The following is a 14,204-nucleotide window of genomic DNA, read 5'->3' as shown; positions in this document are numbered from 1 at the left end:
TGATAGTTTTCTACTGGCCGGTTTACTACAACAGTATAATGATATCCTGAAATTATGGCTTTTAGTTTTGGTGTGCCACCCCAAGATTTTAAGTGTCCCCATCTGGCCACCCCTATGAAATATTTCTGGAGGCGCCACTGCCCTCAATGCAGCCATCTCTTCTTCTTCCCTCACATCTCCAACACACCTCCCCCAAGTCATCGCAGCAGCCCCCTCCTCCCCCACCTCAACACAGACTCCTCCATGCATTACTGCAGACCAGGTCAGAGGTCAACTGAGGAAGCTTCACCCCAGAAAAGCAGAAAAGCAGGCCCGGACAAGGCGTGTCCCCGACTAATGAAGACCGGCGCTCCTGAACTGGATGAACCACTCCAATACATCTTCAAACTTAGCATGCAGCTGGGGAGAGTGCCCACCCTCTGGAAGACATTATGTATCATTCCAGTTCCCAAAAAGAATCGGCCCAGCGAGCTGAATGACTTCTGACCGGTGGCACTCACTTCACATCTGATGAAGACGTTGGAGCGGCTCTTCCTCAGCCTCCTCAGATCCCAGGTACGACATGCCCAGGACTGTCTGCAGTTTGCGTACTGGGCAGGTGTACCAGACGCCATCCTCTACCTGCTGCACCGAGCCCACTCGCATCTGGATAACAGAAATGGCACAGTGAGGATCCTCTTCTTGGACTTCTCGAGTGCCTTCAGCACCATCCAGCCCCTTTTGCTTCAGGACAGACTGAACAGGATGCAAGTGGACCCCTGCCTGGTCACCTGGATCTCCAGCTACCTCACCAACAGGCCGCAGTACGTCAGGCTGAAGGACATCACGTCTGACACTGTGATTAGCAGCACTGGAGCACCCCAGGGCATGGTGCTGGCCCCTCTTCTCTTCACTCTGTACACCGCGGACTTCGGCTACAACTCGGAGCTGTGTCACATTCAGAAGTTCGCCGATGACACAGCCATTGTTGGGTGCATCAGTGATGACAGAGAGGAGGAGTATAGGAGCCTGGTGAGGGACTTTGCTGTGTGGTGCAACAGGAACCATCTGTAGCTCAACACCTCGAAGACCAAGGAGCTGGTCATTGACTTTGGGAGGTCCAGACCAGTTCTCCAGTTCTGATCGAGGGAGTCAAGGTGGAGGCTGTGGATTCCTACAAGTATCTCGGGCTGTGGCTGGACAGCAAGCTGGACTGGACTTGCAACACAAAACACTTTTACAGGAAGGGACAGAGCATACAGGTTAATCAGGGTTAGTATATATGAGAGCTTTTTTCTTTGTTTTTTGTTTTGTTTTAAACGGGGTAAAGCCTTTACAAAAAACAAACAACAAAGAAAAAAACTCTCATATATACTAACCCTGATTAACCTGTATACCCTGTACGCCCCCACATTTTGTATGCTGCTGAATCTGTCCTTTTTTCAGTAGCTTTGTATAAACAATAACCGCTAAATGTAATGCAATGTTATGTAAGGTGATCGCCTAGGCATTCTCATTGTGAAAAGTAAGTCACATGTACATGGACTGGCATTTAATGTTGTATTTGTTCCTTTCTATTTGTTTTTTGTCTGTTCATATTCTTTTTGGAGGAGTAAAGTCAGTTTAAAAATGCCGTTAAATGCATAGGCCTGTAGGCCAAGTTTAATGACCTTGAGGTTATCAGAGGTCAAATGTCGTTTTACAAATGAAAAATGAATTCAGCACCCAAACATTTAACAAACAAGGCCATTTGCTAACTTCATTAATCATTTTAGTACATTTCATTCCTTAGAAAGCTGAGAAACTGGGTTCAGCTGAGACGTTTACAGGCCCAAAGTTCAAGGACCTCTAGAGGTCAACAGAGGTCAGATAGAGCTCGGCATATTGCAGATTTGAATTCGGCACACCCAAATTGACAAAATAAGACTGTTTGCCGACTTTGTCTCAAAAAGGCCTTTAACTCCTTAAATAAGAACTTTTTTGAATTTTGGTACCAGTCTACAATGACAATGGAGAGGTTTCACTGTCATTGAATGCCAGAAGAATTTGAGGTAGCAGCTGAGGTTGAGGTAGAAGACAGTGTAGGGACAGAGGAGCATGAGGATCTAACAGTTACCAGGAAGGAAGAGATTAAATAGCACTGTAGGCCTTTCACTACCATCCTGGATCTCCTTCATTTCTAAATGAATGTCTTGTGAGAGTGGAAAAACCAGTGGGGGTGAAACGTGGAAGGTCCAGCACGTCTCCTGAGCCAGTTCACATCCATCAACCCAAACACGATCAGGATATAAGGCCCCGACCTGAAGTATAGTTCGACATGGTGGACCACATGCCGAATTATGATGACAAGAAAGAAGCTACCAGATGCAAGAGGCTCTACACACATATATATATATATATATATATATATATATATATATATATATATATATATATATATATATATATATATAATATGTCTTTTGTGACAAATGCAACATTCAGCTGTGCTTTGTACCAAACCTAAATTGTTTCAACGCATTACTGATATAAAGTATAATACAAAATAATGTAATAATAATCTAAAATAATAATAAATAAATAAAAATAATATATAATGTTACTTAAATAATATGGCAAGTTGTTCTGAAGGTTTCTTGATATTTGATGTCCATTTAGTCCTGGTGTCTGTTGCAATGGAGATTGAAAAAAGAAAAAAATATATGAGTTGGCAAAAAATAAATATTCGGACTTCATTTCAACATTGAAGAAAAGTACAAATCAGCTGTGGAAACAATTTTTTGTTCAGGAGAAAAAAAAATCAGGTCTGCAGGGGATAAAGAACGTTTAGCGACAGTGAATAAAAATATCATGATTATGGGCAAATTTATTTAATATGTATTATTATGCAACTATTGTGAACAAATATAAAAATATTATCAGCTTTCTGTTTTTCCCCCCTTTTTTTGTACTTTCACCAAATACAGTCACTTTGCTTCTAGAAATCCGTTCATCATTCTGCAGATCAATTATCTGTCCAGCTGAAACGAGCAAAAATATTTAACAATAGTTTAATAATATTTGAGTGATTAAAAGCTTGTAATGAAAAATATGGAATAAATTAACACACAGTCGAGATATTTAACCTGCTGAAACATTTTCACTGCTTCTGCCATGTGTTTCTCCATTTATTATGAATCATTTATGTTACAGCGTGCAGTTTTCTTCACATCAGCGTACACACACTCATCTGATGAACCAGATTTCTTTGTTTCAGCTTTGGGTTTCCTCTTAGAGAAATGCACAGCTGCATAATTCAGTGTTTCAGCTTCAGATTCCTTTAAAAATATTAATAATAAAGCAAAAACAAAATAAGAATTTCAGCTCACAGTAAAAACCAGACAATCTGTGGAACTGCACGATACACACTCACTACACAGTTAATGTTCATCAACATTAAACATAAAAGCTGGGGATTGTTGTGAAATCTGATCAAACTGACTGTATAAATGACATCAAGAACATTATCAGGAAAAATATCTGAATGGAGCAACATTTCACATGTAGACTAATGAGTAAATAAAGGAGACATCGTGATATCTACATTAAAAAACAACATGATTAAAGTGTAGAGTATATAATAGAATAAAAACCAGTGCTATTTTTATTGCACACGTACCTGATTCATTCCTGGAGAATTTTCTACAGAAGCGTTTACTATTAATACAGAAACACACATTAGTGACTTTGATAGGAATAAAAGTCACTGGAATTTTTATCTGATCACAGAATCACTTACTTTTATCCCATTTTCTTCTCCTCAGTATGAAATAAATGAGACAGAAAATCAGAAGTGCGCACAAACCCAAAGCCGTTCCCAAACCGAGCACTGAGGAGTGGAGAGATCTGGTCACTTCTGAGAATGTTATTTCACTATATTATGCATTAAGGATGATTAATTAATAGTGAATTATCAGGCATCTGACCTGTTTTCTCTTGTGTGTTCATGTTAGTGCTGTTTCCATGCAGTGTTGGTTCACAGCCCACTGAATTATCACCCAGAGCTGGTTTAGATGTTTCTGATTCAATAGTAACATGTTCACCTGGAAACATTTATCATCATTCACTGACTAAAAGTCTGTAACTCAGTGTAGTTGAAGAAAACACAGTGAACATTTCACTACTTCAGGATTATTTGTCTTCCAGGTTGAACATGTTAATGATAATAAGGAAAAATATCACGACATTAAACCAGGACTTTAAGAAAGTTTAGTGTAAATCCTACCTTTAATTTTTAAATAAGTTCCATCTGCAAACACAATGTTGGAGTTTGTCAGTGCACAGTAGTACATGGCTTCATCAGACTGAGTGGTGTTTAAAATTTTCATCTTGAAGCAGTTTGAAGATCTTTCTATTTGGAAACGTGACTTTTGGGATTCATTGTAAAATATTTCTCCAGCAGTTTTAAACACCGTGACTATAATCTGAGGTTTTTTTCTGTTTGGTTGCTTAAACCAGTCGATTATCCTTAGTTTATTTTCAGAAATACAACACTGCAGAGTCGCCGAGTCTCCGATATCCACACTGAGCTCTTTATCAGGCTGATAAACTCCTGACTCTGTGAGGGATTGTGCAGCAACCCAGCGTCTACCAGGTTGGACTGGATGTAGAAAAAATAAAACAAAAAACAAATTAATTAGGTAGTGAATGCATTTCAAAAAAATCAACATAAAAGCTTCAACATACAGCTTCACAAACTGGTTGAGAGTAATAAGCTCAGTAAACTTTATTTTTTAATTTTTTTTAATCTATGAAACTAGATGTGAATAATTGACTCATATTACTTACACATGGTGCTGAAGATCAAAATTAAAATCCACAAACAAGTCATTTTTTCATTTCTTCGTACTTCTACAGTGTTTGTATCTCATTTATGAACAGAATATGAATGCACTTGAAGCAGGGTTTGGATTTATATTTATACTCCAGGCGCTCTGTGCTGAACACGCCCCAGAATATGATGTGATTGGGTGTCATAAAAAAAAAGACATGATCAGAGAGCACATGATATTCTGATCTGCCTACATCGACCCCACATTGTTCCATATTTGTGTTTTGGTGTTGCACAGTGAGGTCTTGACAAAGATGTTCTGACAGAATGGAAAATGTGGTTTACTCGTACACTCACGTGCACCTACACTAATGCCTTATTGTTTATTTTAGTCGCCTTCTTAATTCAACTTGTTTGAACAAAATTCCAAATCAGTAAATGTAAATGCTGTAAAAGTGAATGAACTCGTGACACATTTGACCCAATAGTGACCATCCTGGAACATGGGTGTGTCAGTGTTGTGTTTTACTGAGATATGAAGCACAAATGTAACCTCAAGGTCTGATCAACAACACTGACCACCTGCTTTATTTATTTTTTATTTATTTCATCCATCCATCCATTATCTGTAGCCGCTTTATCCTGTACAGGGTCGCAGACAAGCTGGAGCCTATCCCAGCTGACTACGGGTGAAAGGCGGGGTACACCCTGGACAAGTCGCCAGGTCATCACAGGGCTGACACATAGACACAGACAACCATTCACACTCACATTCACACCTACGGTCAATTTAGAGTCACCAGTTAACCTAACCTGCATGTCTTTGGACTGTGGGGGAAACCGGAGCACCCGGAGGAAACCCACACAGACACGGGGAAAACATGCAAACTCTGCACAGAAAGGCCCTCGCTGGCCACGGGGCTCGAACGTGGACCTTCTTGCTGTGAGGCGACAGCGCTAACCACTACACCACCGTGCCGCCTCTGTTCAAACATCAGAACAGGCAAAATTGTGATCTCACAGTGAAGTGTGACTTTCTTACACTGCACCATGGGTGTTGGTTTGAGCCAGATGGATTGAGCAGGTTTGAATCTTTCAGAAACTGCTGATCTCCTCCTGGGGTTTTCACACTCAACAATCTTGACACAGAATGGTGTGGAAAAAAAAAAAAACACATCAAGTGAGTGAGCGACAGTTCTGTCAGTGGAAACAAATGCCTTGTTGATAAGAGAGATCAGAGGAAAATTGGCAGATTTGAGGTGGTTCGAGCTTTTTTGCCAGGAAGGATATAGCAACTCATATTATCACTCTTTACAACTGTGGTGAGCAGAAAAGCATCTCAGCATGCAACAGAAAACAGAACACATTGGGTTCCATTCCTGCAGCCAAGAACAGGGATCTTACAATCAAGAACGAGTTTCTATTAAAGTGGCCGGTCAGTGTATATAAATGTTATGAGATATTTAGATTCTGTTGTTAGACATGTACAGTATGAGATGAATATAATCACAGAAAAGTATTGTTATTATTACCACCAGAAAATGCATTTCTACTTGATTAATATGTGACAGGATCAAAACAATTAACTTGCTCAGTTACTTTCGTGGAGTTTCAACACCATGGACAGCAACAACATCCTGACCAGGAGCGAGAGTAGAGGCATGCTGTCTAAAGGCTGTGTCCCAAATCACATACAGAATAGTGCACCAAGTTGTGGGATACAAAAGCAAAACAAAACCCTCTTGGAACTGAGGAAACTATTTACAATCAATCAAACTACGACTAATAATTATAATAATAATAATAATAGTAATAATAATAATGAGACTGTTAATGTTGGTGTAGCTCACTCCGGCCCCGTCTAGTCCAGAAGGAACAATCTAAAGTGGGCCACCTTATATATATATATATATATAAGCTATATAGATATACACACCTAGCTATATACTGTACACACCCCAGGAATACTAACTTATTTGCCAGAAAGAATCCAAAACTGCGAGGAATTGAGCGAGAAGAAGTGATTTTTGTTGAACTGCTGTTGAGCATTAAGGTTTATTTCATCCATATTTTCATTATTAATTACAATTATGCAAATTTGGGTAGAAGCCATATGCATCCCAGGCAGATCTACCTTCCTGCCAAAAAGAATAAAAATCAGTGAAGAATTGAGAGAGAAGAAGCGATTTTTGTGAAATGTGGATGACGGACAACACCTGATGGGATAAACTCATCACCTGTCGGCCGGATGAGATGATAAGAAGAAGAAGAAGAAGAAGAAGAAGAAGAAGAAGAAGAAGAAATGTTTAAATATTTACTTATCAAGATTCTGCATGGTTCCTCAGTCCAAATTAAAGGTAGACTGCATTTCAGATTTTTCAAGATTACGTCATAAAAAGAATTTTCCCCGACACCCAATTATTTTTGTTTAGTGACTGAAAGCTACTGAATTTGAATCACAGACTTCCAATTTTATGATTATTATTTGTTTTAAATAGAACAATTAATGAACTTAGAGCCATGTGACCCTAAATTCTCCACTATTTTTTCCTGCTTCACCATGACCCAATTCAAGATACTACGTCATGCATGACATGGTGGGCTTTCCCTGTTCGCGCAAGGCATTGTGGGATACAAATGTGAAACAAGAGAGAAAAATGGATGACATGAGTGTGTGAATGAAACGTGAAAGACTGACTACAATAACAGAAAGCGAGAAGAAAAGACATTATGTTATATACAAAGGAAAGGAAACGCAGGACCAAACTAATAAATATGGGCGCTCAGTGAGCACCTCGGTGTGATCAGCTGTTCGTTTAGTGACAGAATGATGGAACTGTCAGTGCACGCTCAAAGGGAAACCTGTAGATGGCAGTAATGCAACACTGTGGATGCCAGCTGCTGTAAAACCCAAAAGAAGAAGAAAGTAAACCTGCGCATGCGCATACGGACGTCCTCTGTCTGCTTGACTGCGCCAAGCGAGCGATTACATGCACATTATTTGCTTTAATCCGCTCAAATTAAATAACTTCCCAGCCACAGAATGACCTGATATTTTGTGAGATATTAAGAAATAAACAGATATCACAAGGACCACATTTCCGAGGGAACTAAATTTCTCCGATTTTATGAAATCAAAAGGTCATCTGGCTTTAAAATTTTCACAAATTTGTGATATTGTGTGCAACTCTTAGGGATGATTCGGATTTGCCAGAGGTTCATTAAACACACAATCCCATGAGCAACCTTAACAAGTCCAGTGTCACACACAAAATACTCTTTGCTTCAGTCAGAAAAGCAGGCAAAGATGTAAACACGTCGTCTCTCATCTCATTATCTGTAGCAGCTTTATCCTGTTCTACAGGGTCGCAGGCAAGCTGGAGCCTATCCCAGCTGACTACGGGCGAAAGGCGGGGTACACCCTGGACAAGTCGCCAGGTCATCACAGGGCTGACACATGTGAATGTGAGTGTGAATGGGTTGTGTCATCCACAAAATAATGTGACTTTCTTTCACTGTGGTATGGGTGTTGGTTTGAGCCAGATGAGTATTTTTGGTTTGAGTATTTCAGAAACTGATGATCTCCTCCTGGGGTTTTCACACACACAGTCTCTGGAGTTTACACAGACTGGCACAGTATTTTGTTTATGACACAGAACTGAAACAGGGTCAAAGGATCCAGTGAACCAAAAAAACAGGAACAACAGCCAGGACTCAGATACGGGATAGCAGTCTACCAGAGCAATCAGCAGCTCAGGACTCACACAGATCACAAGTAATTGGCAAAGATTTACACACATCCATGTGACTGATATAAACACTGAACAGGAAGTTCAAGTGATCATGAAAGAAGAGTGTGTCATTTGGGGGGAGGTTGCCCTCTAGTGGTGTGGTGGGGAATTTTCCTGGCTTGAGGTGACAGCTATAAAGATTGAGGGCAAGTCTGTGGTCAGAGTCTGTGATTGATTGATTGATTGATTGATTGATTGATTGATTGATTGATTGATTGATTGATTTAAAAACTGTAAGAGGTCATGCTTGCAAAATGTATCAACACATACTGTGTCATTCAATGGAGCCAGTGAGGTGTTTCAAGGCTCGGAGAGTAAAACTCTGACAAGCAAAAGACTTAAAGAGTCTGAGAACTGAAGATTTAGAGTAAAAGGAGTGAATTAGAAATGATGATGATGATGATGATGATGAAGAAAGATCTGACCAAAACATGACCTCGTATAAAAAGATGGCAGAAACGCAGTGAGAGTGTGTTTTACCCACCTAGATCTCATAATGATGGGGATAAATTAAGGGATTATTTAGAGCTACTCCGGGTTTGGTCTGTGGTTACAGGGCGGGGCTGTGGCTTTAAATCATATCAAGACAAATCCTTTTCTATAGAGATCTTGCAGTCACGTGACCGGAAAGTACATAACCGCCATCTTGTCGGTCAAAAACACAGCTGAATACTGCTGCACTCATGTACAGAATGGATCAATTTCAACCGACGGACTACACAGCTCATTTTTTTAATGAACAGATAACTAGATATGTGTCTAAAATAAACGATCTACAGATTAGTGACCCTTATGGCTTACCGGACGGAGTTTTCACGACCGGATTTTGAACTGCCAGCGGAATACCCAGACGTGTATAATTACCTCATTAACTTTCCCTCGTTGTTCAGTGGTGAAGCACTGCGTGCTTATAAATCTCTGGACAGTTATCTTTACAGAAATTCAGGATTTGTCAGCGACTCAGATGTGGCATCTTGTAAACAAGAATCCTCATTGGATGGGTAAGTCACTTAAGTATTGAGTATAGCACTGACCAGCCGATTATAGAATAGAATAAGGTAATTCCAGCTGTAATTCCAAATCGTCCGTCTTGTTTACATGGATCTGGCGTTGGAGAGGTAGAGGCTTAGCAGTGGAGGTTTGAGTGGCTGTTTTCTGAGCTTAGTCAACAGGCCGGCTCTGCAGCCTCGCTTTTGCTTCCGCTCCCGACGCCGCCTCCTTCGCTTTGCTTCCGATAACAATCCACGGAGACCCTGCTGGTCTCGCTATCTCATCCGGAATGTTGTGCATGCGATGGAAATCGCTACAAACCGTCATTTTCTGCTGGAAACCAATGTCCAATAAGTCCATACGGTTGTAGTGGATATTGAAGTCCGGTACAGACGAACAACACGCAAAAATACACACAAAAAACATAAAAAACGTGCACAGGTAGGGAGAGCTTATAGCCGCAGCCGTTGTAGTAGAATTGTATATAGTAGGGTTTTCCAGAAGAAAAGGTAGAAGTAGAACCAGAAGTAGAAGTAGAAGGCGGAAATATGGCGTTTGACCTACAAGATGGTGTCTGTCACAATCTGGATCGGCTGTGACGTCACATGCAAGTGCTCCATTGCTATAAGCTAGAACTTTATTTTCAGCATTTGAGTAAGATGATTTGTTCTGAGCTACAGAAACACCATTAAAAAAAGTCCACGTGTTCTGGAGATGTGAAGAATCTTGTGTGACAAGTTTTAAGACAAAAAAAAAATACAGCTACAATTAATATTTATATATATATATATGGAATTTATATATTTCTCTAAAACTGATGGACAAATAAATCTGAAATGGGATTTAGCTCAATACAGACCACAGTGATGAAACAGAGTCACTGTTACCAGTAGTATTTAATAAGGTCAGGATAAATGAAGAATGATCTTATGAATTATCTAAATTAATGATTTTTTTTTTTTACTCATTCTCTTCATTCTGGTCTCACATGGCAGTTGAACAAACCTGAGAGTTACATGAGGATTTGTGGTCTGTTTAAGAAAAATAATGAAAAGATGGAAACATTTTTATAGAAGTAGAGAAATATAATGTATAAATCTAAGATGAATTAAAAAAAACAAGATTAAATAAAAATCTTTCAGAAATTCAAAAGTCTTATTATGGATGAGATTCTGGTGATGTTCTGTTTTTTTTCTGTCCTTATTCTGTGGATCTACAGTAGTTTACAGTTATTCCACGAAATTGAGTCGTACATGAGCTGATAGCAGATGACGCGCATAGCACCGAGTCGGCGATAATCCATGTACGACAAGATTGAGTGGAATGACTGTTTTATTCTACCCACATTCACTGGATTTTGAGAAATGGAGCATTTTTATTATTTGCAAATTTGATGAATAAAAACTTTATACAAAACGTCCAACAAAATAATTTCCGCTTAGTAAACAAACTGACGAGATGACAGGAGCAATTTGTGAAAAATGCAATAATGATAATAATAATTCTTGAAAATTTAAAAAGATATGGTATGTTCTTTCCATCAAATACTTTTATTCCATATTTTGTTGCTGTTTTTTTGGTATTTTTGGGGGGTTCTTCTTCTTTAGGGTTTTTTTGGTGGTTGGCAAACCAACTTAAAGTGCTGATGACACGAACATGCAATTTCTTAAATAAACTATACAACATGGCAAACATGTTAGATTTCTGTTATAATTACGTGAAAAGAAGCTGTTGTTACGCTAATATCCAACTTTTAATTGCACAGCGCAAGAAAACTGGGTCCGTGGCTCGCGGCCATGTTGTGACGTCAGTGGAAGAACACGCTGCGGTTCACTGGCTGTCTACTCAATGGAAATGGCGCATGAAAACGCCGGTGAACTCTCTAGCTCTTCCTCTTCTGGGAGTCTAGAATTGTGTTGTGAGTGGGATAGATCGGAAGAATCAAGTGATGACGAACACGGGTGCATCCAACCGTACAGGTTTGAACCTGTTACTGTGCAATCTGAGAGCGACTCCGACCCCGAGATGGACAGCGGACAGGCAGACAGCCCAGCATTGACGAACACCACAAGGTTGGATAACAAGGATTGGTAGGTCAACCCGTATTTGTTCAAAATGTTACGGAATGAATATTTTAATATTGTGTATTGTTGTCTTGCATGTGTAAACACTGCTTATATCATGTAAGCCGTATGCTACACTGAATACATAGTTCCTAATAGAGCATGCAAATGGCTAACATAATAAGCTTACGACTATGCCTGATCCATGATACATTTAGGATAATATTGGCAGGCACGTCTTCTAGTTTATGGCTTCTTAGTTTTATCCTTGAATGAAGCAAAATATTTGATAACCTACATCAGCGTAAGCAAATGACAATCTGTAGCCTACTTGTCTGGCTAAGTTAGCTTTCCCTCAGTGTTTGCTTTGAGAAACAAGCTTTCACAAGCAAATACATGACTGATATCACGCCGACTTTATGATTACATTTATGATTATCATGAATGTGTACTCTATGATGTGTACTCTATGAGCGCTCTGGAGTGAGTCACTTCCAAGATGGCCGCGCAGACCACATGGTTACTATTTTTAGCATCATGTCGGAGCACTCTATAGCTCTACGTACCTTTATCTTATGTCGTTTCTCAACACATGTTCTGACAGTTGGACTGTCTTTGGAGGAGTCGCCTTGTCCCAGGTGACTGCTGGATCTGGCATAGCTACTAGTAGACCCCCTCCGGAATACTGTAGGCACTGCTGATGGTACCAGCACATGTTTGTGCTGAACTGAACACCCAAGAGATTCCTTTAAGCTGGGAAGGGTATCAAAACAATCCAAATCGAAGTGTTCAGAGCACAGGACGGATGTTGGTGAGGGCTCCCACTTGTCACGAGTGCGCCTGACTTGCTTCACCCACTTCACATGCAGCTCGGGATCTCTGGGAAACTTGAATAAACTTACCCCATCCTTGTGGGTTTTGGAGCAAAAGCCGGCAACACAACGCGAAGGCATAATAACTATATTTATACTATAATTATACTATATATATATATATATATATATATATATATATATATATATATATATATATATAAAATGTATAATGCAGTCAAGCACATAGTAGCAGGGTGTAAGATGCTAGCTGGATCAGCGTACATGGAGAGGCACAACCAAGTGGCTGGCATAGTATACAGGAACATCTGCAACCAGTATGGAATAGAAGTACCCAAGTCCCAATGGGCCATACCACAGAAGGTGGCTGAGAACAACAGGGCCAAGGTTCTGTGGGACTTCAGCTTCCAGACTGACAAACAGATCCTGGCTAACCAACCAGACATAGTGGTGGTGGACAAAGAGCAGAAGAGGGTGGTGGTGATAGATGTGGTGATCCCAGCTGACGCCAACATCAGGAAGAAGGAACATGAGAAACTTGAGAAGTATCAAGGGTTGAAAGAGCAGCTGGAACGGATGTGGAAGGTCAAGGGTTGCGTGGTCCCCGTGGTAGTGGGGGCACTTGGGGCAGTAACCCCCAAACTGGGAGAGTGGCTCCAGCAAATCCCAGGAACATCTGAAGCCTCAGTCCAGAAGAGCGCAGTCCTAAGAACATCGAAGATACTGCGCAGAACCCTCAAACTCCCAGGCCTCTGGTAGAGGACCCGAGCTTGAGGATGACATGGATAACCCCCCCCACCACCACCACCACCACCACCACTGGGGGTGAGAAGGAGATTTTTTTTTTTAATAATGTATAATAAAAATACTAATAATGATAAACTGAACACCTGCCGCATCAAGAACAAACTGGTAAGTTAGGAGGAAGGTTCTTTCGCTGACGTCATATAGCCCCTCCTCCTCCTCCATCTCCTGGGTGCTGCAGCCCCATCAAATTTGCCCAAATAGCCGCGATTTTTTATCATAACTTGTAAAATAGGCGCCTTCGTGAATTAATATATGGATCATCGGGAATTACTTTTTATGTTATAAAACATCGCCAAAGATGTCAAAAACGTGTCATCAGCCCTTTAAAGGTGCATTATTGCCACCGACTGGGCTGGAGCATGGAACAGGAGATTTTACAGGAAAAAAAAACACTTTGTTCTTTCAGCTATTTCTGTTTCTTTTGAATACTTGAAAACAATTTTTGTGGTTTTGTTTTCGAGTAGAGTTTTTATTTCATCCTCAGTTGCTTCAGCAACACATGCCATTTTGTTTTTCTCTATTCATGGTATATGAATTGATATCCTAGTAGTAGAGTAGCCAATCAGAGTGCACGATTGCTCATATCCAGTGAATGTTGATAGAACATATCAGACACCTTAGGTAATGTAGTTTGTTGTTTGCTTGTGTATTTATTTATTTTTGTACATGATGACCCCACTGTAGTCCAGCTTGCATCCATATTCCTCGCACCTCGACATCATCATGAGATTATAATTATCTGTTCCCCTGACGGGAGGAGAGTTCTACGAGGAGGTGCATTTCTCATAAACACGTCACTACCATGATTTTCAGGTTCAGTGTCATTTTACTGCTCAGGACCCAGCGATCTTAGTGATCCAGAACCTTCTGGAGAGATGTTTCCATGGCACACGTTGATGAGAATGGGATCTTCTACAAAACAGTACTTTCA

General features: G+C 40.2%; 1 protein-coding gene across 1 annotated transcript; it reads right to left on the bottom strand.

The window, feature by feature from the left end:
* Positions 1 to 2,715: 2,715 nt before the first annotated feature.
* LOC132890326 (uncharacterized) lies at positions 2,716 to 6,452 on the bottom strand. Its single transcript, XM_060927138.1, has 7 exons — positions 6,432 to 6,452; positions 5,811 to 5,928; positions 4,508 to 4,618; positions 3,945 to 4,061; positions 3,758 to 3,847; positions 3,638 to 3,675; positions 2,716 to 3,296 (listed from the first exon to the last, which is right to left on the bottom strand). Exons 1-7 carry the CDS (start codon positions 6,450 to 6,452, stop codon positions 3,150 to 3,152), a joined length of 642 nt encoding a protein of 213 aa, XP_060783121.1. The 3' UTR covers positions 2,716 to 3,149.
* Positions 6,453 to 14,204: the final 7,752 nt, after the last annotated feature.

This window comes from Neoarius graeffei, chromosome 8 (assembly GCF_027579695.1).
Source record: "Neoarius graeffei isolate fNeoGra1 chromosome 8, fNeoGra1.pri, whole genome shotgun sequence".
NCBI classification, from domain to species: Eukaryota; Metazoa; Chordata; class Actinopteri; order Siluriformes; family Ariidae; genus Neoarius; species Neoarius graeffei.
The sequence above is the reverse complement of the archived record's forward strand: the minus strand, read 5'-3'. Positions and strand labels throughout refer to the sequence as shown.